This window comes from Scardinius erythrophthalmus, assembly GCF_964197995.2.
Source record: "Scardinius erythrophthalmus genome assembly, chromosome: 25".
Lineage (NCBI taxonomy): Eukaryota > Metazoa > Chordata > Actinopteri > Cypriniformes > Leuciscidae > Scardinius > Scardinius erythrophthalmus.
In genome coordinates this window covers 26,734,920-26,761,773 of record NC_138245.1, presented here as the reverse complement: position 1 = coordinate 26,761,773, position 26,854 = coordinate 26,734,920, and the positions used below count along the sequence as shown (strand labels likewise).

The window sequence follows — 26,854 nt, the reverse complement described above, 5'->3', positions numbered from 1 at the left end:
CTCATTAAAAACAGACATTATTGCCATTCATTTTTTTTTACTAATGTAGCTGTTAGTTTTGGATACTTTTCTGCTATTTTTTTTTTACACTTGTGTTGGACAAGCTCAACCAAATCAACTCAATTACATAGACTTAACGGCTGGTTATAGATAAGCTAAGGTATATCTTGACTTGGAAGATGCTGTTGTCATTCTTTTGATTTTGTGTGCGTGTGTGTGCGTGCGTGTGTGTGCGTGCGTGTGTGTGCGTGTGTGCGTGTGTGTGCGTGTGTGTGCGTGCGCGTGCGTGTGTGTGTGTGCGTGTGTGCGTGTGTGTGTGTGTGTGTGTGTGCGTGTGTGTGTGTGCGTGTGTGTGTGTGACTAGGTGGAACCTGTGCTTTATGTGTCACCTGCTCCTCTTAAACTGTAATTATCACTCTATAAGTGTACAGTATGTCTCTTCTGCTTGTGTTGTGCGTGTGAGCGAGTGAGCCAACACAGTCATACGGCATACGCTGCGAAGAGTGATGATGTGGGTTCTGGCTTTGTCCGCGGACCGCCTGCATACATGGTGTCACGCTAATCCCAAACCACCCTCATCTCTCTCTTCCTCTTCCAAGCAACTCTCCTCTCTTCAGGGCCAGACTGGGTTTCGTGCAGGAACTCGCTCCGCAGGCCTTGGCTGAGGTTCTTTAATTTAACAAAATTTGAAACTGGAGAAATCTGCCGCCGGATGGACTGTAATTTCAGGCGGTATCAAGATAACCGCACTGCTAGCGACCTGGACTCACAAGTAGTGATCTTGTGGAATGATTGTTATTGTTTCCGCTCTCAAATATATATATTTTTAACATGAATAAAATGAAGCCAAATCAAAATCAGACCAAAATGTAACCTTTTTGACGTCTCGACTGACGTCTTCATGTGTTTCCCCCTCTAGTTTTACTCCAGCATATGCCACATTGCTAGTTATTTAGCGTAAATATTCCATATTTTTGTCACTTTTTACTTTTCTGACCTTTTTTCCATTTATTTTATATTATTGTTATTATTATTATTAGTCCCATTTGTGCCTCTAAACCCATGACCATTTGTGCTTCCAAATATATATATTCTGGAGTTAATGATGTCTGAGTATGTGTAAATAGGCATACATAAAAACATTTAAACCAAACAATACTGGTTTATGTAGGAAGACAGAATTCACAAATACTCCTACGAAAAAAAGTACGAGGAATAATACATGAAGACGTTTTGTGTAAAGTTTGTATTCAGAGATAAGTGTTCCCCAAGCTAGAAATGTCCTACAGTGGCGTCAACAAAAGGGATGAGACCTTTCGTAATATCTGCTCCCGCTGCCAAAACCAAGCATACTTGGCGGCACAATGCGAACAGCTGACCAATAGATGGGGGAAAAAGAGTAACTTATGTGCTTATGTTATTCACCACTCACCAGCTGTTTTGTCTTTGTAATACAGCAAAAAAATCTCTGAATATGAACTTTGTATGTCTTTCAGAAGCATTTTGGAAAAGTAGTTTTGCCATTGTTAGAACAATATTGTATATAGTTTTTCACTTCTTGAGTGTAACACCAATGTCAAGCACACTTTCTGAAAGCAACTAAGCCAGATGTTCTGTAGTTGGGCAGTCTTCTTTGCAGCCATCGATTCAATAAAGTGACCATTGTGGACTTTCGAAGGTCCATGGACTGAACCGTACTAGAGTTAAATGCAACTAAGTAACAGAACGTCTTATGGGAAGTGACTTTATCTGACAGCATATGATTGTAATGCTATGAGAACCTTTGTGGGCTTTGGAGCAGAGTTGACCCATTGTTCGGTCTTAGATGTGGCCATGCATGGCTGTGATTGTCTTTGGCCAGCAAATGGAAAAGCCAGTCAGGAAGAAAGAGGTCAGTTCTGGAGATCTTGGTACCATCATATATAACAAGCATGGATTAGAGCTGATCTCACATACCCACACCAGGTTACATTACCTTCCCTAGGGTTTAACAGTGCACACGGCGTGAAGGAAACAAAAAGGTTTTCAGTTGATTTTAAACTCTGTGCGAACAAGACCATGTGAGAAGAATGTAAAGGTAGAGAGGGAGGAGAACGTAACAGCCGTATTTCGGAACGAATATCCCTCTGTCTCTTCCTGCTACACTGCTCATGCAAAGAAACAGGGTGGGCATGTATCTGTGAGAGAGGGGTTTAAAAAAAAAAAAAAAAGGCTAAAAAGTGCAAGTAAGGGTCCGGTTACTTGCTCGTTAGCAGGACCAAGTTCTAGTTCCCCTCCAACAGGCCATTTCATGCTACGGAGGCGAAGCATAGAGAGGGGCCTTTCTCAACACAAAGTCCCCAGTGTGTGTGTATGTGTGTAAAACAGACCCCCCAGTAGTTAGCCACTAAGACTACACCGGGCAATGGTGTTCCTCCAGGCTTTATCTGGATCCACTTGACTGGATTTTCACAGGTCTTGTACCTAAAGGTTGAAAGAGGATCTATCAAAGAATGTTGTGGTTGTGGTAGACGTTGGCCTTGTAGATCAAATTTGTGGTTGTTCTTGCAATATTTCAGCACCTCTCCTGTTTTATTAGTCTCTCTGACCTGTCTTTAGCTTAATCCAAATCAGACACCATAGTAGCTTGTATTGCTTTCTAAGTAGACTCTAGCCTGATATTGTCTGAAGGAAGCTGTCGGCTCATGTGTCCGGATAGATCCCAGATAGACATAGAGCTGTTGGTATTGGAGTACAAGGATCTTTAGCCAGTTGGTCTTGTTTCCACAGGTGGCCCTCTGTCTTGCAAGAGAGAAAAGGACAGAACGAGAAAGAGGAGGGAGTTGAAAATCAAGGGAGAGAACAAGAAAAGGAGGAGATAAGAGTAGCATTTAGTTTTTGGCATGCACAGCCTCCGCTCCGTATTTACTCTGGTTTCGACCATATGCCAGGCCTTGGAGCTGAAGCGAGCTTTGTGCATTCAGAGACACAGTGCATACTTGAATTCCAACAATAGTAAACTTACATTTCCCCTCCCAGTAGAACATTCCAGACTTTAAACACTAGTGTTTTCTTTGAGGGCTTCAGGAACTGGATTTGCTGCATGGCTCGGCAAGAATCATTGAATACACGTGGCGAATATCCTGTGGAAGTGTTATATTTAGGTTATGTGGCGGACAGATTGGCTGTACGGTCTTATTAGAGCTGCTTGCTGAGGCAAAGATTTGAACCGTTATTGATGCGACGAACATGAATGATAACTCAAGTTGTGTATGTCTCTCAGAAGTGGAAAGCATTTTGGAAAAGTAGTTTTGCCATTGTTAGAACAATATTGTATATAGTTTTTCACTTCTTGAGTGTAACACCAATGTCAAGCACACTTTCTGAAACCAACTAAGCCAGATGTTCTGTAGTTGGGCAGTAGTAAATACGGAGCGGAGGCTGTGGATGCCAAAAACTAAATGCTACTCTTATCTCCTCCTTGTCTTGTTCTCTGTTTGTGCGACGAACATGAATGATAACTCAAGTTGTGTGGTTTATTGAGAAATGTGCTATTACTTTACTAAGCAACCACTTAGCAACACCCTAACAACCACTCAGAGCATCCCAGCATCATGGTGCCAGCTTTGGCATGTAGTGTGTAATGATGGAGCTCATGGTCTTGTGTGTGAAAGCTTTATCTGTCTTCAGTGAAAGATGGTCAGTCAAACAGATGTTTAGGAGACGCTGACAGACATGCAGAGAGGAGCTGGAACTACTATTGAATCTACTTCTCTTTCTTTTTTTGTGCACTTTTTTTTTTTTTTTTACTCCTTTCACACTTTTGCTCTATTTATTTATTTTTTTATTGGCAAGTGGTCGGGCCTTTTTTGCTCTTGATTTCTTATCATTTCTTTCACTCGCTCGCCCTTTCTTTCGCTCATTCTTTCTTTCACTCGCTCGCCCTTTCTTTCGCTCATTCTTTCTTTCACTCACTCACCCTTTCTTTCTTTAGTTCCTTCTTTCGCTTGTTCTTTCTTTCATTCTTTCTATCGCTCTTTCTTTCGCTCGCTCTTTCTTTCACTGGTTCTTTCTTTTGTTTTCTTTCACTCTCTCTTTCTTTTGCTCTTTCTGTCTTTCGCTCTCTCTTTCTTTCGCTCGCTCGCTCGCTCGCTCTCTTTTGCTTATTCTTTCTTTCATTCTTTTTTGCTCGTTTATTTATTTTATTCTTTCTTTCGCTCTCTCTCTTTCGCTCGTTCTTTTGCTCTTTCTTTATTTTTCTTGCTCGTTCTTTTACTCTTACTGAGAGGAGCTGGACTACTATATTGAATCTACTTCTCTTTCTTTCGCTCTTTCTTTTTTGTGCACTTTTACTCTTTCTTTCACACTCTTTCTTTTGCTCTATTTTTTTATTGGCAAGTGGTCGGGCCTGTTTACCTTTTTTGCTCTTGATTTCTTATTTCTTTCACTCGCTCGCCCTTTCTTTCACTCATTCTTTCTTTCTTTCGCTCGTTCTTTCGTTCGTTCTTTCTTTCGCTCACACTTTCTTACATTCTCTTTCACTCTTTCTTTCTTTTGCTTTTTTTTCGTTCTTTCACTCTTTCTTTCTTTTGCTCTTTCTTTCTTTTGCTCATTTATTTCTATTATTCTTTCTTTCGCTCTCTCTCTCTTTCGCTCATTCTTTTGCTCTTTCTTTTGCTCTTTCTTTCTTTGCTTGCTCATTCTTCCACTCTTATTTTCTCTCCTCATTTCTTTCTCTTTCTCATTCTTTTCCTTTTCTATATTTCTTTCTTTCACACCTTTCTGTCTTTTACGCTTGTCTCTTTTCTTGCTTTTTCTGTCTCTTTCTTTCTGTCTGTCTGTTCATGTCTATCTTCAGGCAGTCTACATGGTGGATTGCTGGTTCCGGCTTGAGCTCAAACACAAATAATCTCACAGACGGAGGCTCTCACACACCATTCGGACAGCTGTCAATCAAATCCCTGACCTCAAAACACAACCCTCGCTCAAGGATTTATTAAATCAAACTATACAAATAGAGCAATGTTAATGTGATTTAATCAGTGTATTATGCTAGTGAATTCAGGGCCTGTCAGGCAGATAAACCGGTAATTTTACGTTGCATTTGTTTTGATAAATTACTCAGATTAGAATTTATTTTTAATCTTATCTCTGCAGGGTGTTAAGTGGCAAAAACACAGAAGAGGTGTATGTGTGTGTGTGTGTGTGTGTGTGTGTGTGTGCGTGTGAATGTGTGTGTATATGGGTGTTTTCCTTTTCCTCTGTGAAACTGTGTGTTCAAAGATGGCAACTATCCTGTCTGTTAACTATCCATTCAGTAATGCTTTACGTTCTCAATAGAGTTTAATATTCCAAAATTGTATTCTTTAACTACCTAAAATATAGTCAGGGCTTAGCACAAACAAATAATTTGTTTATTTTTTTGATAACTTCCTTTTTCTTTGGAAACAAGGTGAAGTTTTTTTTTTTTTAGACCTCAAATGTTTGTATGTGTCTCTGTAAGACTAGATTGGAAAAACGTGAAGACATAATTACAGATTAACATGCTTTGTGTCTGCAATAACAAACCCTGTATTATCTCATTAGATGAAATAGATGGAGTAGAAGAATTGTAGCCAAAACTATTGTTATTGTCAAGTTACCATGGTTTCAAGCAATTATGGAAATGGCATGAAACTGGGAGTGGAAACACTTTCTCTCTTTACTTCTGTGTAAATACTTCAGAATTAAATGTCTTGTCTGTTTTTGTCTGATTTTGACAGAATTTTCTCTGTCTCTGTCTCTCTCTCTGCAGATATGAGGTCTACAGGTACAGCCCATTACTTCTCTTTCCTGTTGAACACATCAGACTATCGCATCTTGCGCATGGATGAGGATCACGACCGCATGTATGTGGGCAGCAAAGACTACATCCTTTCTCTGGACCTTCACGACATAAACCGAGAGCCACTCATAGTAAGAACCAGCACAAAACACTCCATTTATTTATTACAATTTTTTTTTTATTGTTTTCATTTTTTTCTTTTATTTTAATAAATAAAAAAATTGGTTTGTTTTTTATTTATTAATTATAAATGTTTTTTTTTACTGTTGCTTTATTGTGTCATTCATTCATTTATTTGCATAACACCAACAATAATAATTTATTTATTTAAATGTATTCATGCATTTATTATTATAGATTTATTTGATTTAGTATAATGTATTTATTATAAATATATGTATTTTTTACTGTTTTAATTTTATTTCATTTCATTGTTTGTATTTATTATAAATACATTTGTGTATTGTTTCCTTTTGTATTTAGTTTTTTTACTGTTGTATTTTATTTTTATTTATTCATTTATTTTTGTATCATTATTTTATTTACATACTGCTACTAAAAATAATAATAATAATGGATGAATGGATGGAATGGATATTATTTATTTATTTTAAATGTATTATTATGTATTTATTATAAATGTATACATTATTATACATTTATGTATTTTTTATTTTTTTCATTCTTTTTGTTTTTTTATTTATTATATTTATGTATTTACTTTTGTTATTTTTATTTATTTATTTACATAATTATTAGTATTATTAGTATTAATGCTATTATTATTATTATTATTATTATTATTAGTAGTAGTAGTAGTAGTAGTAGTAGTAGTAGTAAATAATAATTAATTATTAATACTTATTTTTTTTACTGTTTGGTTTTAATTTTAATTAAAAATTTAAAAACACATTTTTTAATAAAAATTCTTTTTCTTTTCTTTTTTTCTCACTGTTCACCCTGTTTTGGCTTTAGTTCCTGGACAAGCACAAGCCATAACCTAAATCACAACTGGCTCCAAGGGTCATTCCTGTATCACTGTTACTTTTTACTGATTAGCTCACAGCAATGCAGGAAACTGACTATTAAATTCTATAAAACTAAAGCCTGGATATGGGGGGAACCCTGGGGCCTTATAAAAATGCAGGGTGGACATTCCCTGGCTAGTTCAGCTCATTATGGTGAAAGGTTGTTGAGTTAAATGGGATTGTTTCTGAGATAGTGTCTCGTTGTTGTGACAAATGGGATTGACCCTTCTCTCTCTTTCGTACTCTCTCTTTCAGATACACTGGCCTGTTTCCCCGCAGAGGAAGACGGAGTGTATTTTAAGTGGCAAAGACACAAATGTGAGTGCCTTCTTTTTCAATTGCTTTGCTTCCACACCGCTCACATACTCTGATCAGGAACTGTGTGAAAACGAAGAATAGTACTCTTGCAACTCATCAAATAACAGGACTGGAACTAAATGTTGTCTAATTTGTTTTTAAGACCTCCAAGAATTGTTACAGAAATGTTATGACAATATACACAACCAGTTTCTCAGTTTACAGTTGGTCTTCATTTGCTCGCAAAATATCTTTGTTTAGACATCTTAACTCAACTCCAGCCAGCTCTCACTTATGAAACTCTATGGCTTTGCATGTGAAATCTGCTTAAAGTTTGTGTTTTAGCTGTATATGTCATTACAAATGCACTGCTTGTATAAAACCATTTGGTCAGGGTCTACAACCCTCAAGCTCTACAAAAAAAGTTATATATATGCTGATATAAATGAAGTGAAAGTGAGATATTCAGGTTTAGGAATAGTGCTGAGGTCAAATATATGTGTTACAAACCTCAACCTTCCTGGTCAGACACCACACACAAAAACATATGCACTCATAGATATTCAGAGAAGGAAAACAGATGCTAGATCCAGCATGAAACGAACTCGAACCAGTCAAATTCCTGGATTTGCGGACATATGGAATTGGGTGTGTGGTTTTGTGGTCTGGTAAAGAAACTGTGAGCTTCACCTGATCATCTGCACATCTGCAGGGAAGGGGGTGTTTGGTTGTGCACTGGTTTGGTACTTAGTGTCTGGTATGGTAGTGGGACATTATGGGTTTTACCACAGCTCATGAGTTATTCATAATGTTGAATACACTTGCTGTGAAATGAATCCACATGTAGCTCTCTAGAGGTGCTTTTCTGATATCTGATTTGACTCTTTTGAACTTAACATAGGGTTGCTGAAATCACTTCCAGTCCTAAGTTTAAAGACAAAGAAGTAGTTGGGTTATTCTTTCCCGTGATTTCCTATTGAAACAGGAAATTATACTTTTTTTTTTAATTATATTTTTAAACAGCCAATAGTCTTTAGTTTAAATCACAGCTAGACAAAACCATGATTAGCTGCATGCGCTAGTTAGTGACGTATAGTGTTAGGCCTGAAAAATATTCTGTGTAAAAACAACACATTAAGATTTCAAAGAAATTAATACTTGTATTCAGTATAGATGCATTAAATTGATCAAAAGTGACAGTAAAGACATTTAAAACGTTAAAAACGTTTCTATTTCAAATAAATGCTGCACAACTGTTTTCAACATAATAACCAGAAATGTTTCTTGAGCTGCAAATCAGAATATTAAAATGTTTCTGAAGGATCATGTGGCATTGCAAACTGGAAGAATGATGCTGAAAATTCAGCTTTGCATCACCAGACTTAATTAAGTAATAAATAATAAAACTGTTTTTAATTGTAATAACATTTCACAATATTACTGTTTTTACTGTACTTTTGATCAAATAAATCGTACCGACCACAGATCTTTGAAAGGCAGTGTATGTCAGAACAAAATTAATAGTGCAACTGCATCATATTTAAGTGTTATGATAAACTATCATATTACAAAGTATTCTACAGCTATTTTCTCTTAGGTCAACTACAGTGAGAGTGGAGCAACAGATTGAGAAGTATAAGTTTGAAATCAGTTAAAATGCTGGCATGTTTATAGCTAGCTACCCGAATACCTGAATGTGCTGGCCAAACATTAGCATCTGTGTATGCATACTAGCATACTGTGTTTTTGGCATTGGTACAGTTCTCGTATTTGGACCAAACGCCTCTGCATACAGCAATCAACATTTTGGTCCATTTTCCCAGAAGTTTAGGGCTAAATTTCAAATGTTTATATCTTCTTTAAGTTTATTTAGCGGTAGCATGTACTGTAGCACATAGCACTAACGTGAGCTAAAAGCCACAAAACTCACATTGTAAATTCACTGGCTTTTTAATGTCTGGCCTAATGGGTCTTTTGTTCAGTCTGTCATAGACATGTGTGAAAACCGTTAACGTGATTGTTTCCTCTCTCAGGGCGAGTGCGGTAATTTCATCCGTCTGATCGAGCCATGGAACAGGACGCACTTGTACGTGTGCGGGACGGGCGCCTACAACCCAATATGCACTTATGTCAACAGAGGACGCAAGCCAATGGTAAATAGCCTTTTCTGAGAGTGGGGTAGCAGGGCATGAGAGGTGTGTCTTAAACGTAGCGGTTACACCTGGATACCTGTGAGACACAGGTGTTCTTCCTGTATTAATAGATACGCCTTTTCCAGATTTCTCCACAAATCTATCCATTACCGACTCTTACAGTCCATCAACAGTGATTTGTCACTCACCGTCCCCCTGTGTGACCTCCTTCCCTCCGTAAAAACCCTCCAGGTGTTGGCTGGCGTTCACCCTCACAGCTGCCTTCCCCAGCGCACTATAACTCTCTCTCCTGTTTAGTCTTACTCTTTAATTGAGGAGCTTGAGTTTCTTCGCTCGAGCCAGGCATCACTCTGTGGACCCTCTTTGCCTTTTTAGGACCCTTGCTTGTACAGCTAGCACTTTGTCTCTCTAAACACAACACTTGTTCTCTAATGACGGTCCAGGGACGTTTAAAGTATAGAATTAATAGAAGTCAGAAGTTGGAATACCATTTATATACTTTTTATTCTTTAACGCGCACACACACTTAAAATCACACCTATACTTATACTATATAGCGATGCATTTCTTAATGAAATAATTCACCCGAAAATTAAAATTATTTTTGCAGCTTTATCTCAAACCTTCACAAAGTTTTATTTCTGACAGATTTAAATGTCAGTGTTTACTGATAATCTATGACGAACCATTTAATGAATCAACTACATTTAAATGCCTTTGCACTGCTGTTCAAAATGTTGAACTTTAGATGGTTCTTGTTAGTGAAGTTGGAATTTAACCGAAGTTCCTTTCAAGGAAAGTCTGTTCACTCGGTGGCGATATTTGCAACATATCTGGGCAGCTATTCCGGGCATCCAAGACCAAGTCCTATCTATTTAAATGGGGAAATCCTGGGATCTCAAAAACTGCTTGCCGAGCTCTCAATTAAATAACATTTCAAATCTGCAACAAAATCTGACATGAACTGTACCATAAATTGTATATTTCAGTAGTAATATGAGTGCGCCATCTTTGTATATCTAAAGTCTTTGATTTAACTCACTGACTCAATGATTAAGTCTGTTTTTTTTAGATTCAGAGATTAACAGCTGTAGTCACTAGTTGTTGTATGGAAAATACCTCCATTAGATGTTCTTCAGAAAGTCTCATGGGTTTGGAATTGAGTGTGAGTAAATATGACAGAATTATTCCTATAATTTCCCAGTTTTAATTCTGAAAGCAGTATTATGTAGGGTGTTATGCTATGGGAGCTCCCATTATAGCGTCTCAGTATGGTGCTGGAGGTCTATTTCCCATCATAATGAATTGCCTCAACTTTTCCCAGGAATTTTTAACTGGCACACATCCTTTTAATGCCCTCCGCGTGTGAATGTTGGTACAAGAGCTGAGAGGTGATGTGATATACCCCTTAACACCCTGCTCTTTCTAGACAGGAAACCTGGGTCACAGACTGCGTCCACAAAGTCCTCCAGCCAGGCAAACATCTCCATGTCTGTGCCAATGAGCATGACACATCATGTCTAACACATACAGACGCACATTAACCCAAAGACATCCAGATGTGGCCAACTGCAGCAGGTCTTTGGCGTGCTAATCCATGCTTTGCATTCAGACTGTACCCAAGACAGTATGTTGAAAGAAACACATGTGGCCGCAGCAGACGTGCTGACTCACAATGTTGATTTTTGGGGTTTTCCGAAAGCCAGCTGTGCAACCCATAATGGTCAAACCATTCGACAGCAGCACGCTACGATAACACCCTTGACTCGAACACATGACACCACAATCCCAGACAGGTTTTGATTTACACTTCAAGATATCTATAGTGCCTAATATCTTTCGCACACTAACTCTCTTCGGCAACTTAGTGAACCGTGTGGACATGATGAAAAACAGTATACAGTAAACCATGTGATTCGTTAGACTGTTTTGATTGTTTTATAGGGGTTTTAGACACTTTTTAGCTGGCTGACCAGCTAGTCCAGACTGGGGGACCAACTTGAACAACTTAAACCACCTTAAGGCTGGTTTATACTGTTTACTGGAGATCACTTCCCAAAGCTTAAAAATACATCGCACACATGATTATTGTCCATATATATATATATATATTATTTATTATTTTTTATATAGGGGGGTGCTAAAAAGGGGGACCTTACTTGGTAAGTGGGTAACATCATAGATCATGCAACTATGTTGTGTTTTAGACGGCCATGCATCTCCAGATGCCCCAGACCAGAGGAAGAACTAGTCGTGCTGCTGAACCTGAAATCGTGTTTGATGAGACAGGACTACAGGTGGGACACGGATGTGGACGTCTGCTGCTGGCTCCCCGTTGTCTAAAGATGCATTAACCTGCATGCTCTTTGTTCCTGTGTTTTTCCTGTTCCGTCTCATCTGTCTGATGTCTGGAGTTTTTTTGTTGTTGTTGTTGACTCTGTCATGTCTTTCTAACATGTTTTTTTTTAAAAGCTTTGTTCTGTGGCGCACATCTTGTTTTGTGTGCATTAAGTCACTTTCTTTTAGTTTTAGTATGTCTTAATGGCTAATAGCTGATCTTTGTTTAATTTCTGTTCTTCTGTTGTGTCTTAGCTTGTTAAATGTTTCTCTCTTTGTACCCTTTCTTCCCGCAAACCTAACTTTTCATGTTAATTTGTAAGATATTTCGCAACTCTATTTCATTTTTTTCTGGACCTTGCTATTTCTTTATGATTAACTAACTTGCAATACATAATGTTCATACCATCAAAGTAAATGCTAAATACACACACACACAAGCAGTTGATTCAGAGCAAACACAAAGAAGCAGAGGAAATAATAGACCTTCAGAGCTAAACATTACTCAAATACTTCAGCCGTCCTACATTTCACATCACAAGAAAAAGCGCTTGACCCTCTTGTGACCTGTACATAATATACATATACCACATACACATATTAATAATAATTAGAACAACATAGTGAGGGAAAAACAACATTAGAGAAACATGTACAAAAAAATTGGCAAGCATTGAATTGCAATAGCATTTTGAATTGATGGCAAGCACATGTATGAAATGAGGCATTTACGGTAAAAACTTTTCTTAGAAATGGTTATTCAGGTAATTCTCACAAAAGTTTGTGGCAAAATATTTTTAGCTCACCATTCAATCTCCTCTGCCAAACAGAAGAATATAGGTAATCTGTCTTTTTTTACATTTTTACAATTTTACATACCAATATTTCTAATTTAAGGCACTTAAAAGGCACAGGATCTGCCAGCGCCATTATTTCTGCAGTGTTGATTTTAATAACGGGTGAAAGGGAATCTGTTAAAGCTGGACAGCACTGAATATTTTGACAGCTTTTCCGCTCTCATTTAAATGAATGTTGATGGATAAGATTAGAAATGTCTTCCACTCCTCCATCTGCATCTTTGACGGTAAAGGAAAATCTCGGGTTAGAGAGCTAAGGATCTGGCTCATGGCGAGTCTCCAGGGCATGTCAGCACACGCTCGTGGCAATTCCTAAATCGCACATCCAAATCAGTCAGTCAGTCAGTGTTTCTGTATCATGCCCGAGGGATGCTGGGATGGGCCGGTGTCAGTAAGCCATTCCGCCACGCTCGCTGTGCAGGATTAGACAGGTGTTGTAGGCTACGGACGAGCAGAGAAGTTTGGATAGTGAAACTTTATATCTGCGCATTATATTCAGTGATCCAACTCTGAGATTAGTTCATTTTGCATCATTGCTTCTCTCTTTTACTGTTTTGCATCAGTCTTTTTTGTCACATGCCTAACCCTGTTGCCTAAGTCCATGTCATGTTTTATAGGGATCTGAGGACTGAAGACTACAGTGTTTTTTTCTGGATTATTGATTGTAAGACAGAGAGATCTAATCTTTGCTTTCAATTTCCCTTTCAGGAATACGTGTTCCATTTGGAGCCCGGCAGAGAGGATTCTGGGAAGGGAAAGTGCCCATATGATCCAAAACTGAACAGCGTCTCCGCTTTGATTAGTAAGTCCCTTCAAAATGGTGAAAAATAGATTTCCATTTCAGAGAGTTGGGTGTTGAACGTGCAGTGTCCTGCTCCAAAAAACAGCATCTTGTATTCTTGTGAACGCTCTTTAAATGACTAATCCGAGCAACTCGCTTTATTCAGAGAGCTATTGCTCAACTGCTGCCCTAAAAAAGTGACTAGCTCCTAAGCATTGTTCTTTTTTTCCTGCATTCCTGCATTTTCCCATAAGATGGTGAAAAAAATTTAACTGAATGAAAATTTAATTAAATGGAGAAACCATGGGATTATTAGTTATGCGTTTTATTGGAAACGTCCAATCCATGATTTGAGTAACTCTTGATGGAGAACTCAGATGGCAGTGAAAGCTGTTTATATTGAACCATGCGAATCAATGAAGTGCACGGTGTGTTTTAACAAGCCCTCTAACGATGCTTCTCACTGCGACTCTTCATGCACTACCAAACTCAACGCTTTATAGATCATTGGTAACGGGTCATTTCAGAATAGTGCTTGAGGGGAAAAAACTTTTCACATTTAGATATGTTCCATATTCACAGAGAAACAGCATAATGTTGGCTTTGTTTTATTTGGCTCCTTGTAGTTAAATTAGGTATGAAACATAGAAATAGAGCCGCACAATTAAGTTAAATAAAACTGAAATCGCAATGTGGTTTAGTGGAATTATCATATTGCAAATGCTGTTTTTTAATTCAATAAATGTATGTTCTGCACGTGAGTACCTCTGGATCAGGTGTTTATAATAACAATCTTAATATTAATAATAATTTTATAGTCATTCTGATAGTCACACATTTTTTTACCAAATTCTACAGCCCATCAAATAAGCACTGAAAACCTGAAGGTTTTTTTTAAATTGCATTTTAAATCTCAATCTCAATTTTTAACCAAAATCGCAATTTGTTTATTTCCCCCCAAGTCATGTCCGCGTAGATGCTGCCAGCTAAATAAGCTTGATTTTACTTGTCATTTCAAGTAGGTGTTGCATTCGTTGGTTTGCTTTTTTCTTTCTTTTAAAATCTGAAAGTCTTTTTCTTTAAAAATGTGCATAGCTAGCAGCCTGAATGTTATCATGTTAGCAAAGCATTTGTGTCTTTGTATTTGAATAAAGTATGTTAAAGAATGTTTTCCTTAATCAATTTTAGTTTGTTAGAGTGTGGAAATCCATAGTATTTTCTGACAAAATAGTTTTGTATATTAGTTTTTTTTTTCTTATCCTGAATAAACGATCTCCAAACTAGCTGGTCATCAGCCAAGACCAAACAACAGCACAAAACCCCAATTTAGCAGGACTTACACAGCAGGTAATTCAGCAAAACCCTTGACTAGGAAAACAACTGGCTAAACCATCTAATCAGCACAGCTTAGCAAAGCCCACAACTAGCAAAACCACTTAGCTAAGCCAGTAAAACAATTTATCACAGGCTTACACGAGGTACGACGACCTTAAAAGCCACAAACAAACATGACAAGGAAGCTTTTGCAAACTTTGGCATGCCATTCCTTGAAAGAACTCTTTATTGCTTGCCTACCTTGTTGTATTTAACCACCACCTCATATATTAGAGTTGTTTGGTTGAATTTACAAGACGTTCTGACAGGTTGGCACCTAGACTTCCCCTAAGAATCAACAGTTTTGAACTGCCTTTGGAAAAACCGCCAACGGGCAGAGCAAATAGACTGTTTCAACAGACTCATTCTACATCCAGCCCGTTTCCTCTACAAACTGAACTCATATCTCCCGCTGTAAACAGAAGCAAGTGTGGGCAAAAGCGGGCAGGCTCTGTGCTCTTGATACCTCAGAGAACGAATTAATCTTGAGGGCCGCGACAGAGCTCCGTCTGGCCGTGGTTCTGCGGCCCCTCCTCAACAGCCATGGCCTCTGCCAACTACACACTGAGACACCTGCTCAAATGGCCTGCAACTGGGTTCTGCACACACACACACACATACACACACTTGACCTCCACACTACTTAACAAGGAACAAATTCCTCCAGAGGCAATAATAACCCCTCACATGCACATGCATAATGACCAGCGCATGTGAACCCAGTGGGCATCAATCCTGTGCATAATTGTGTATAGTGTAAGTTGGCAGTTGCCATCAAGCTAAGATTTATATCATTGAACGGTGTCATATTAATATGTGCATAATTAAAGTTATTATGTATTTTATTTGATTAAAAAAAATAAAAAAATAATAATAATATTTTGGCTGATTGTCCATGTAAGTTCACTGCAAGTTGAACAGTTGATCAGTTAAATGCTCTTTATCTGTGTCCTGATGGATCTCTGCACAGATGTTGAAAGAACGGTGTTAGACTTTGGGCGTGGCTGACATTTCATCACAGACGGCATAAAAGCTCATAAATCAAATGCATCATTCTTTCACATTTGCAGATTCTTACATTTGACTTTTTCTTTTTATCTCTCTGTTTCTGTATCTCTTAGATGGAGAACTGTATGCAGGGGTGTATATTGACTTCATGGGAACAGACTCTGCTATTTTCCGAACTTTGGGGAAAAACGCAGTCATGCGTACCGACCAATACAACTCAAGATGGCTGAATGGTAAATATGTAAAATAAGTGGATATGAGTAGTTGTCGGTCTGTCTATTTGTCTGTCTATCTGTCTGTCTAGATAAAAAGTGTTTGTTGATTAGTGTTCTGTCTGCTTTTCCTTTTTTTAATTACCTTTTGCTTTTTTGCAGGTCACTTAAATAGTCCTAATGATTCCTTGTAGTTTCTCAGTTACTATGAAAAGGCTGATAAATGCTTAATCATGCAATTTGTAAAATGCCATTGCATGTTACATTTTTTCTCTCCCTCTCTCTTTTTCTTAGACCCCTCATTTGTCCATGTGCACCTTATCCCTGACAGCAATGAGAAAAACGATGACAAACTCTACTTTTTCTTCCGTGAGAAGTCTTCTGAGATGGGCCAGAGCCCCAAATCACAGTCACGCATCGGGCGAATCTGCCTGGTGAGCTTAAATCTCTGCCCTAAAATATGATTTGATGAATACAACACAAAGTTTGAGACATTCCATACCATTCAGCATTTCTGGAAGAGATTCCAGCCACAGCCGAGAGCGAGTGAGCTGTGGTTTGTGGATACTTGACTGTGGCATTTTTGTTTGCTTGCCGCTGACGTGCTGAAATCCACACATATTTGACCTCCCTGCTTACAATACGTCTCTCTATCCATGTGACCCCTGAACCTGTGACCTTTTGACTCGTCAGATCAGCCCTTCTGAGTATGACTGAGTTTCTTTACGTACTATGGAAACGACTGCTAATTTACTAGCACCAAAGCATTTGTCCCAAGCGTGGAGCTTAACCACAAGTTCTTAATGAAAATAGTGCCAGACCACAGCTGCAAATTGAGCAGGGCAATGAAAACAAACATCGAGCGGCAGGCTTGGGCCACAGGGGTAAACTCAGGGGTTTGTGGTGCATCTTCTTGGGCTTAATGTAAGCTTGTGGGTTTGTTCTTGTTTAGCTGTATTGGGAGGGTTAAATAATGAAAAGTTCCCCACAAACATAGCTAAACTGTACAAAACCCACATAAATGGGTCAATTAATTGCAGAACATCCAGCCTGCTATGCAATACAATAAAAGTTCCAAAATGTCTTATGACTGTAAAGGTGCTATATATAAGTCTTTGAAGCTTTATGATTTTTTTATAGTGTTTCTAGTAAGACTTTATTATGTTTTTGAAAGAAATCTCTTATACTCAACAAGGCTGCATTTATTTGATCAAAAATACATTAAACAATAATATTGTGAAGTATTATTACAATTTAAAATAACTCTTTTCTATACTACATTTTAAAATGTAATTTATTCCTGTGATGCAAAGCTGAATTTTCAGCATCATTACCCCAGTCTTCAGTGTCACATGATCCTTCAGAAATCATATATGTTGAGTTGCTGCTCAAGAAACATTTATTTTTATATCAACAATGTTGAAAACAGTTGTGCTGCTTAATATTTTCATGAATTCTATGATATTTTAATTACAAATATTTCAGAACATTATATATATTTTGATCAATTTAAAGCTTAATAAAAGTAGTAATTACATAAAAGAAAAATCTTAATGACCCCAAAATTTTCAATGGTAGTCTATATACAAAATGTTTATGTGTGTATGTGTGTATGTCTTTACAAATGGATTTGTGTGTGTGTATTTTAATATGCATCTGTTCATTGAGCAGTTTCATATGTGGAACCACATGGTGGTGACATTACATGTGTGTTTGTGTGGGTGAGTTTTTGTGTTTATCCGCTTTCTGTTTTGTGTTTACGGGTGTGTTTATATGAGTGCGTGGTCTCTGTCGTGCGGCCCCCCAGGTCTTTGTTTATGAGTCGGGGTCATGCGGTGACCTAGCATGCAAACACACCCCTGCACTCAGGGCTTTATGGATCACACTCCAGAGAACCAGCCATTCTGCATCTCACATCTGAACCCATCTGGTCACCATCCACCCTCTCACAAAGATCTTTAGCTTTTATTAATAACAATGAGTCATGCGATCAAAGATGAAGCATGCAGAAATAGCCTTAGGTATGATCATTCATATCATGTATATGGTTTGTCGTATACAACTCATTTAGCTGCATCTGTATAGTTCGGATAGTTCACCCTAAAATGAACATTTCTTTCATAATTTACTCCTCACATTCCAAACCTGAAGGACATTCTTTTTTCTGGGAAACACAAAATGTGAATTTGAATCAACATGAATGAGGACTGGGAAATTCAAGCTACAAAATTACAGCAAAGCACCTTAAAGTTGCTAAAGATTAGGATCCCCTAATGTGGGCCTCCTTTGTGCATTTTATTCCAAATCTACTAAAGTCATACAAGAGTTTGTGTAAGGAACAGGTTGAAATTTAAGCCATTACTCACTGAAAATCTAGCTGTATTAATTCATTGATGTCCAGATCATTAATGAATTGTTCTTTTGAGTCATATCTTTTCAGTGAATAATTGATCCAGTTTACAAAACCAGTCTGAATGATCCGTTCACAAATGGGACTGATCTGGGGACGGATTCATGAAGCATTCTTAAGAGAAAATGTATTATTCCTAGAAACATTTTTTAAGAATGTTCTAAAGAAAAAACTTTGAAGAATTGAATTTGAAATCCTAAAAAGAATGCTCTTAAATGCTTGTAAATCTAATAACCTCCAAATAGTCTTAAATCCCCAAAAGAAAGAAATTGAATAATTTTTATTATAATATCTGCAGGTAGTGTATTTGATTTTGGAACATTTTTCATTTAGCTGAGTCTTCGATAAGACCCGTCATACAATCAAATATCTTCAAAGTTTGTCATTTTGTTTTTAAAAATGTTTGAGAACTTAAGAATTTTTCAAGAACTGTTCTTAAAGTGATAATTCACCCAGATCATTTACTCGCCCTCAAGGTGTTCCAAACCTGTATGAGCTGAACACAAAAAAAAGATATTCTGAAGAATGTTGGTAACCAGACAGTTTTGTTTTCTACTATGGAAGTCAATGGCTCCTGTCAACCGTCTGGTTACCAACATTCTTCAAAATATCTTTTTTTGTGTGTTCAACAAAACAAAAACTCTTACAGGTTTGGAACAACTGAGTAAGTGATGGCACAATTTTAATTTTTGCATGAACTTACCCTTTAAAATTTTTCTGAGAATCTTACAATTTATCTTAAGAAATGTATTAACTGAAGTCTGAAGAAGATTTTGGTTAAACTTTTCCTGTTCACAGCGGTTAACATCTAGTTTACAGACTACTTTAATGATGCTTTTATGGTGTTTTTGTGTCCTTTTTGAAGCCTGAAAGCACCAATCCCCATTTACTGTATTACAATTGAATGGAAAATTGCATTGTATTCTATGGAAGAAAGTAAGTGAAACCAGTTTGGTATGACCCAATGAATAAATAATGACAGCATTTTTGTTTATGGGCGAACTATCCCTTCATATATACCTCCCAAACGAATAGGTTGGGATTTGAAGTCAGATGATAAATCAGGATTCCTCAGCCACCTCTTCCTAAAATTTGGCCGGCCATCAGACCAGATGGGTGTGTTTTGTGAATCAGACGAGACACTATTTGCAATCTTGTCTTCTCACAGCTAACTTTTCCTGGCTGTTTGTTCCTCTCTCTCCCGCTGCGGAGGGGCTTGCAATGAATTAAATACAGCTATTTCTCCTCTCTTTGATTTCGGCTCAAACCGCGTGTGTGTGTGTGTTTACAGAACGATGATGGCGGTCACTGCTGCTTGGTCAACAAGTGGAGCACCTTCCTGAAAGCCCGTCTCATCTGCTCAGTCCCAGGAGCTGATGGGATTGAAACGCATTTCGACGACCTCAGTAAGTCTCCATTTCCGTTTCATCTCCAACAGATAAAGTCGTCAGTGGAAAAGTCCCATCTCGGCTCTTAAAGTGGTTTGTGTTGGCTGCGGGCCAGTCAGGGATCACTTTAGCAGTGTGTGAATGAGAAAGATCCTCTCCTGGTTAGTCAGGTTTCAGTGGCCCTGTCCAATGTCGCCCACACCCTACTACAAAACCACATGCAAACCCTCCATCCACCCACTACATCCTGGATCCCCTAATGTGGGCCTCCAGGTCTGCATTTACACCGCGCCAGGTGACGTACCTCACCCCCCTGCCATATGGCACCAGATTCCCCTCTAGTCCATATGCCGAGATGGATAATGGCTTATTCGGAGCGGTGTTACAGAAACCCACCTTTCTTTCTCCGAACAAAAGGCTCTTTTGAGAAGGCTGAAGGTGTGGGAGATGTGCCATGAGCTACGGAGAGAGTTCGGATGACGTCCAGAGAGAAGGGCATGCCCTGTGGACGGATCAGGTGGACCGACAGAAATGCAGGGTCCAATAAGGGTTTCGCTCTTGCACTTATAGCCATTTCCAGACTAATTGGCCCCAGTGATGTTGGGAAACGGTGGGTTATGATCACGCTGGAATTTATAGCTGTTGCTCATATTAAAAGAGCGGGTCTGGGCTCCCGAACACAGCCGCTCCACACTTATAAACACGTTTGGCTCTTTATTAGTGGGGAGGATGTTTACACAGGCTCGTGGAGAGGTTTTAGATGTGTGTGTGTGTGTGTGTGTGTGTGTGTTGAAGGAGGGATGTGCAGGCATTTTTAATAAGGTAGTAAAGCTGTAGTACATTGTGAGTTGTGACAGTCTACTAATGAACAGGATTAAGCTTTTATTAGAGTAGAGAGAGCGCTGTGCTTAAGTACTGTGCCATGTTTATAATCACACGTATATTATATGGAAAGCAGAAGATTGCTAATATATTCACAACGGGCCAAAAGTTTAGGGTTGGTAAATTTGAATGTTTTTAAAAGAAGTCCCTTATGCTCACTAATAATGCATCTAATATTGTGAAATAGTATTACAATTTAAAAAAGCTGTTTTCTATTTTAATATTAGATTTAATAATAATAAATAATGTATTCCTATGATGCAAAGCTTAATATTTTGTAGCATTCTTTAATTAATAGAAAAGAACAGGATTTATTTAAAACATAAATCTTTTTTAACATTATAAATGTCTTTACTGTCACTTTTGATCAATAAAATGTTATATCAATAAAAAATTAATTATTTTTTTGATCTTAAGCTTTTGAACTGTAGAGTACCTTCTTAATAAATATTTCTGGTCTTATTATTCACAAATTGTCAGTGCACGTTAATCTATATTGTCATCTTTATTCATCATAATTGATTATCTCAGACTCTTAAAGGCCACGTGGGCGGGGAAAATAATGTTAAAAGCAGTGCTGTTTCATGTCTTTAAATGTAAATTCCTGCATTTTCTGTTCAGTGTTATTGGGAATCATTGTGTAGATCTTTACATAGATTCTATACAGCTGCTCATGTGACTCTGGCTTTACTTTTAGGAGATTATGGGAGTTTGAACAGTTGGAAGACGTTAAGGATTTGAAAAATTCGTCCCAGATGTCCAATTGTTTGTTAAAAAAAATCATTAAAGAGGTGTCATTTAAAAATATGTGTGTTCATCCCTTTTGAGGATCCTTATATATACACCATTAACTGCATCTCTCCTGTTGTGAAGCAGGAAGGGGGAGGACATTTGCCTCGAGTTGCCATATGTATTGGCATGGGCAAGAGAGAGTCTTAAAGGTGTTATTAGTTGAAAGCATAAAGAATAAGGGGCTGGGACATGTTGCAGACTTAACTTGCATTTACGGCAAAAGCACCTCAGTGTGTCTGGAACATGTGCATTACCAACTATACCACAACTGTCATACTTTTTTTCATTTATGTGATCATGAGTTTATAGCTCTGTGACTGAGTCTTATAAGCCTTGTCCATATACACAAGATGCTTCACCTGCACTATACATATACATATACATATACATCTACACTCAGATACTGTATAAAGGTTGGCAGGATGTGTGTGTGAAGCAATAGGAACCATATGCTTTGCTATCCTCTATCACTCACTTATTCCCCTACACACACATGCACTCATTAGTGTTTATGCAAGCCGACTCAGCAAGTTTCATCATAGTGACTGTCTTTCACCTCATTTTCTGTCCGGTTTACTGGAACAAAATTACTCCCAAAAATACTACAATAAGTATAATACTGGTGTGGCTAATAATGTTAGAGGTTTCTACACACGTTTTAACTGTCAGGTTTATGAGAAATATCTTGCATTTGCCAACCTCTGCTTTCATAGGTTACACACAAATAACACATCCAGTCTCAAACTGTTACAAGGTCTAAGAATGAGAATATAATTTGTAATAGAGATAACCCAATCAAGTCCGATTGAAAGAGATGCTGAAAACAAGACACAAATCTGATGAGTGAAATGCAGTGAGAAACTCTGAGTCACAGGAAGTTTGTCCCGAGATTCAGTAAATGCGTTTGATTTATGCACTGCAAATATTAGCTAAGTGTTCCTCCAGCTTTTTCACTGCAGTGCTGTTCTGTGTTTGTGTCTTTTAGGGGATGTGTACATACAGCCCACGCAGGACACTAAAAATCCAGTCATCTATGGGGTCTTCTCTGTGTCAGGGTGAGTTTGAACGTGTCAGACCAGGTCTTTCTCCATCTGGGAACTGTAGTAAACACTGGAAGGGCTTGTTTAGCATGGGCATTGTCCACTACATTTGCATCTGTTTTTTCCATGTTCAATTCTAAACATCACTTTATATATTATGAACTTTATAACAAAACATTGTCATATCCCCCCCCCCCAGCTCTGTATTCAAAGGCTCTGCGGTCTGCGTCTACTCCATGGCGGATATTCGGATGGTGTTCAATGGACCTTTTGCCCACAAAGAAGGTCCCAATTATCAGTGGGTGGCCTACACTGGAAAAATCCCCTACCCTCGTCCAGGAACAGTGAGTTTCACCCTCTAATGAATCAGAATACCAATAATAAGATGGATTATTGTCTCACCGGTGTAGTTATATTAATCTATACCTGCTGTTGAAGGTTTAAACAACAAGCTCAAACTTCAGTTAGCCTTTAGTGCTGCTACGTTAGGACAGTACAGGGATCTGATTGGCTAAAATTGATCCTCATCATTTTTTTCAGTGTCCTGGTGGGACTTTTACCCCCAACATGAAGTCCACTAAAGACTACCCCGACGAGGTCATCAACTTCATGCGGAACCATCCCACCATGTACAACACTGTGTATCCGGTGCACAAGCGCCCCCTGGTGGTCAGGACCAACGTGGACTATGAGTTCACCACCATCACTGTGGACCAGGTGACTGCTGCCGACGGCAACTATGAGGTGCTCTTCCTGGGTACAGGTGAGTCTGGAAACTACCCCGATTTTTACATATTTCATATTTCATGTAAATTTACCATGTTATATGCGATATAATATGCATTGCATACTTAAGTGTAAGTAACTTAAAATTAGATGTATTGGATAGCAGAGCATAGTATATGCTCTAGTATTTAAGTATTTAATTATATTTTTTCAGTTTGTCTTTTCAATTTAGTTTAGTTTTCATTGTATTTAAAAAATTAAAAATATTTACAAATAAAATGAATGCCTTAACTGGTATCATTTAAAAATGTTTAAAAGTAATATAATGCTCCGCACTGGGTTATTGTAGTTTAACAAATTTTATATAGTTTTTATATCTGTTTTTTTTAAAGTTATTTTCAATTTGTCTTTTCTTTTTTGTTTTATTTAAAAACTTAATTTTTATATTTAAAAATAAAAGTTTTTTTTAGCAGTATTATATTTCTCCACACAATCTAGTGTTATTGTTGTCTAATGGCATTTTCATGATTAATGCAGACAGGATGTAAAGGTTTTAAGTTTAATAATATACCATGTCTCAAAAAAATCAAATTTTTAGTTGTGCATCACGGACATTATTTGATTTTACTTTGATGCAAATGTATTTTAGTTTAGTTTCCCAGTTATCCCAGTTATTTTATTTGAATTATTTTTTCATTTGTTTGTTTTCATTTTAATTATATATTTTTTTTTAACAATATAACTGATAAAGTAGTGTATAAGAGCTGTTTAGGTACAGTAACTATCACCTTGCCTTCCTGCTAAACCTTTATCAAGACACTTTTCTGAAACTGCTGCAGGATAAACTAAAAAAAAAGTCAGTTTTATTCCTTCTCTTTGTACTGTAACTCTACGTTTATCAGATGAGGTGAAAAGCATCTGACTCTACTTCAAGTCAAACGCAAAAAAAGGTTTCGTGTTTCCTTCTTTCTGTTCTTTATATAAAAACTGTGAGTGCAGCCCCTTAAGACTGGAGGATCACTGTAAGAGAATCCATCATCCTACACCGATCTGCTAAACTCTTTCTCTCGTCTCCTCCTCTTTTAGTTCTCTTTTAACATTAAAGAGTCAGAATGCCATCATTCTTTCTGTACACGGTCTCGTCATGCTGTAGGTTATCCCTTTATGTCTGCTTTTCTTGCTTTGTGAATCTGAGAGGCTAATGGGTTTTTAAATCAACTCTGCGTGCCCCATTGCACCTACAAGCACTCACAGGAACGTCTCTAGCTTTCAGCTGCCGTCGCTCGCCTCCGTTCAAAGCTCAGGTTAGATGTATTGCTCCGGTTGCAATAAATCTCCAGCGACGTGCACAGAGGAATGCAACGGGCACGCTTAAATCAAACAAGCGTTTCGGTAGGGCGCAGCCGCTGGAAAGCCTCAGCGTTCCAGTAGAGATGGAGCCTGACAGGGTACAGCCGAGCTGAAAGATGAGCATGCCGTGAAAAGCAGTGAAAACAAAAGACAAAAGAGGGATTTTAAAAGGAAGGGATGGTAGATGGAATACGTGAAGGGTCTGCATGTTAGATGGGATGGAAAGAAAGAGTAACTCAAGAGTCTCTGGAGTCAGTGAAAGATAATAATCGTGATTTTATCAGGGCACAAGAGCAAAGACAAAAGGCTCAGAAAAAATGAATAGACAGAAAGTTGTCAGAGGAATGTCATGGAGCTTTGAATGTTTCTGGGTCAAAGACGGCCATGCTTTGTTGTAACATGGAACTGCACTTGGAAAGAGCCAGTGAATGATCTGACTGTCTTTCTATTGGCCTACAGACAGAGGCACAGTGCAGAAGGTGATCGTCCTGCCAAGAGATGACCTGCAGACAGAGGAACTCGTGCTGGAGGAAGTGGAGGTCTTTAAGGTGAGCGCTGAACCCTGGGACTTTCCTGTTCGCTGGTGAATTGTGATATATACATATATTTATTTCCTGTGACGGCAAAGGTGAATTTTATGCTGCTTTTGTGTTGCTTAATATTTTTGTGGAAATCTTGATACCTTTTTTCAATCTTCTTTGATGAATATAAAGTTTAAAAGAACCGCATTTATTTGAAATAAAAAAATATACTTTAGAAATGTCTTTTATTTGGTCATTTTAATGCATCTTTGCTGAATAAAAGTATTAATATCTTTCCAAAAAACGAATATCTTACTGACACCAAACTAAAAACAAAGTCTACATTACACCTAATAAACTAATGACCAAAAAGTAAAGGTTAATGTACAATAAAGTTTTCATATCTGTCACTTTCAGGTCCCTACTCCCATCACAACTATGAAGATTTCTTCAAAACGGGTAAGAATTAGCTCTATAAATGGCTCACAAACACTGATGTCTACTGGATGAATAACCAAACCCATAAAGAAGATAACAATAAACCGATTTAAAAATGATCCCCTGTAATTTATGACACAATTAGTGTTTTATTCTTTCATCGAGATTGGGATTGTTGGCAGATGCGGTATGACATCATTACAAGGCCATATTTTAAACCCTAGTTCTCCCAGAATAACTGATTCAAAACAGCTGATCCTAAAAACAGAAATGCCAAGTGTCCAAACGCTGTAAAAAAAAGCTCCATTATCAGAACAGGCTTGAATGTGCGGTTCCAACCCTGCACAGACCTGCCTGCATCTCAAATTCAGGACGTTAGAGGCCATTTTTTCCAAAAGGGTCTCACAGAAGATCATTTATTACCCTGAGCTTTCACGATCAAATCAAATTATGGGTGTTCACACTTCACACTCGTAGTTTGGTTTTTCTGGTCCGGACCAAAAAAGAAAGTGATCGATTTAGTCCTGGTTCGCTTAGCGTTCACACTGTCATTTTTAACACCGAACCTTAAGATACAAAAACATATGGCTTATATTTTGCGATGGAACTTGTCAAACATGCCAAACAAGAGCGGCCCAAGGCCAATCTTTTCAGGGTTCTCGCACTAATAGAGCAATCGCACCAGAGTTCATTTTAATCGAACCAACCTATGTTTCATCCAAAGGGAGAATACAAATGGAAACACCTACTAAATGACTTTTGACTTTGTTGCAGCAACAACTGTACGTGGCGTCAGCGGTTGGCGTGACTCATCTGGCCTTGCACAGGTGTGACGTGTACGGCGAGGCCTGTGCTGACTGCTGTTTAGCCCGAGACCCTTACTGTGCCTGGGACGGCAAGTCCTGCTCTAGATACTCGGCCTCGCAGAAGAGGTGAATATGCCAAAAACACTTCAGGAAGACTAAACACACACATCAAAGATCACTTCCCAGTCATGAGCATTCTTAATATGATCCTCATTTACAGTCATATTTGCTTGATTTCTGGGAACATTGTGCATTGAATGTTGCAACTGCAGATATTTTGCTATCATCCAGTCAGACGCATTAGTCATTTTGGGCAATTTCAGGGGAAATCAGATTGAAGTTGTTGGTGTGTCCATATGAACCTCATTTAGGGACGGGTGAGTCTTATCGTTGTGAAACAGGAAAGGATTTTTCCCTGAGTTGCAGAAAGATGAAATCCCAGAGAAACACATTGAACATTGCTTCCTCTTCTGAACTTTACACAAGCATTCAACCTGTCATATCTTCAGCGTGACTGCACACGCAGCGTGATTTATTGAAGCAGTAGATGGTGCAACGTTGTTTGGGTTGGAAAAAACCCTAAAAGTTGAGCGTTAAAACTGAGAATTGGAAAAACCCAATCTGCTAATCAGATGAGCTGTCCACTAAAAT

The 26,854-nt window shown here is 38.1% G+C and overlaps 1 protein-coding gene across 1 annotated transcript in view; it reads left to right on the top strand.

The window, feature by feature from the left end:
• The window catches only part of sema3fb (sema domain, immunoglobulin domain (Ig), short basic domain, secreted, (semaphorin) 3Fb), a 61,437-nt gene that overhangs the window by 29,724 nt on the left and 4,859 nt on the right, over window positions 1-26,854 (top strand). The window contains exons 3-16 of the mRNA XM_081358047.1: window positions 5,774-5,934; window positions 7,087-7,149; window positions 9,162-9,281; window positions 11,489-11,578; window positions 13,184-13,277; window positions 15,752-15,871; window positions 16,145-16,284; window positions 19,552-19,666; window positions 22,308-22,377; window positions 22,562-22,706; window positions 22,903-23,125; window positions 24,898-24,986; window positions 25,377-25,418; window positions 26,172-26,329. Of these exons, the coding sequence (XP_081214173.1) occupies window positions 5,774-5,934; window positions 7,087-7,149; window positions 9,162-9,281; window positions 11,489-11,578; window positions 13,184-13,277; window positions 15,752-15,871; window positions 16,145-16,284; window positions 19,552-19,666; window positions 22,308-22,377; window positions 22,562-22,706; window positions 22,903-23,125; window positions 24,898-24,986; window positions 25,377-25,418; window positions 26,172-26,329 (1,630 nt within the window). The remainder of the gene's footprint in view (window positions 1-5,773; window positions 5,935-7,086; window positions 7,150-9,161; window positions 9,282-11,488; window positions 11,579-13,183; window positions 13,278-15,751; window positions 15,872-16,144; window positions 16,285-19,551; window positions 19,667-22,307; window positions 22,378-22,561; window positions 22,707-22,902; window positions 23,126-24,897; window positions 24,987-25,376; window positions 25,419-26,171; window positions 26,330-26,854) is intronic.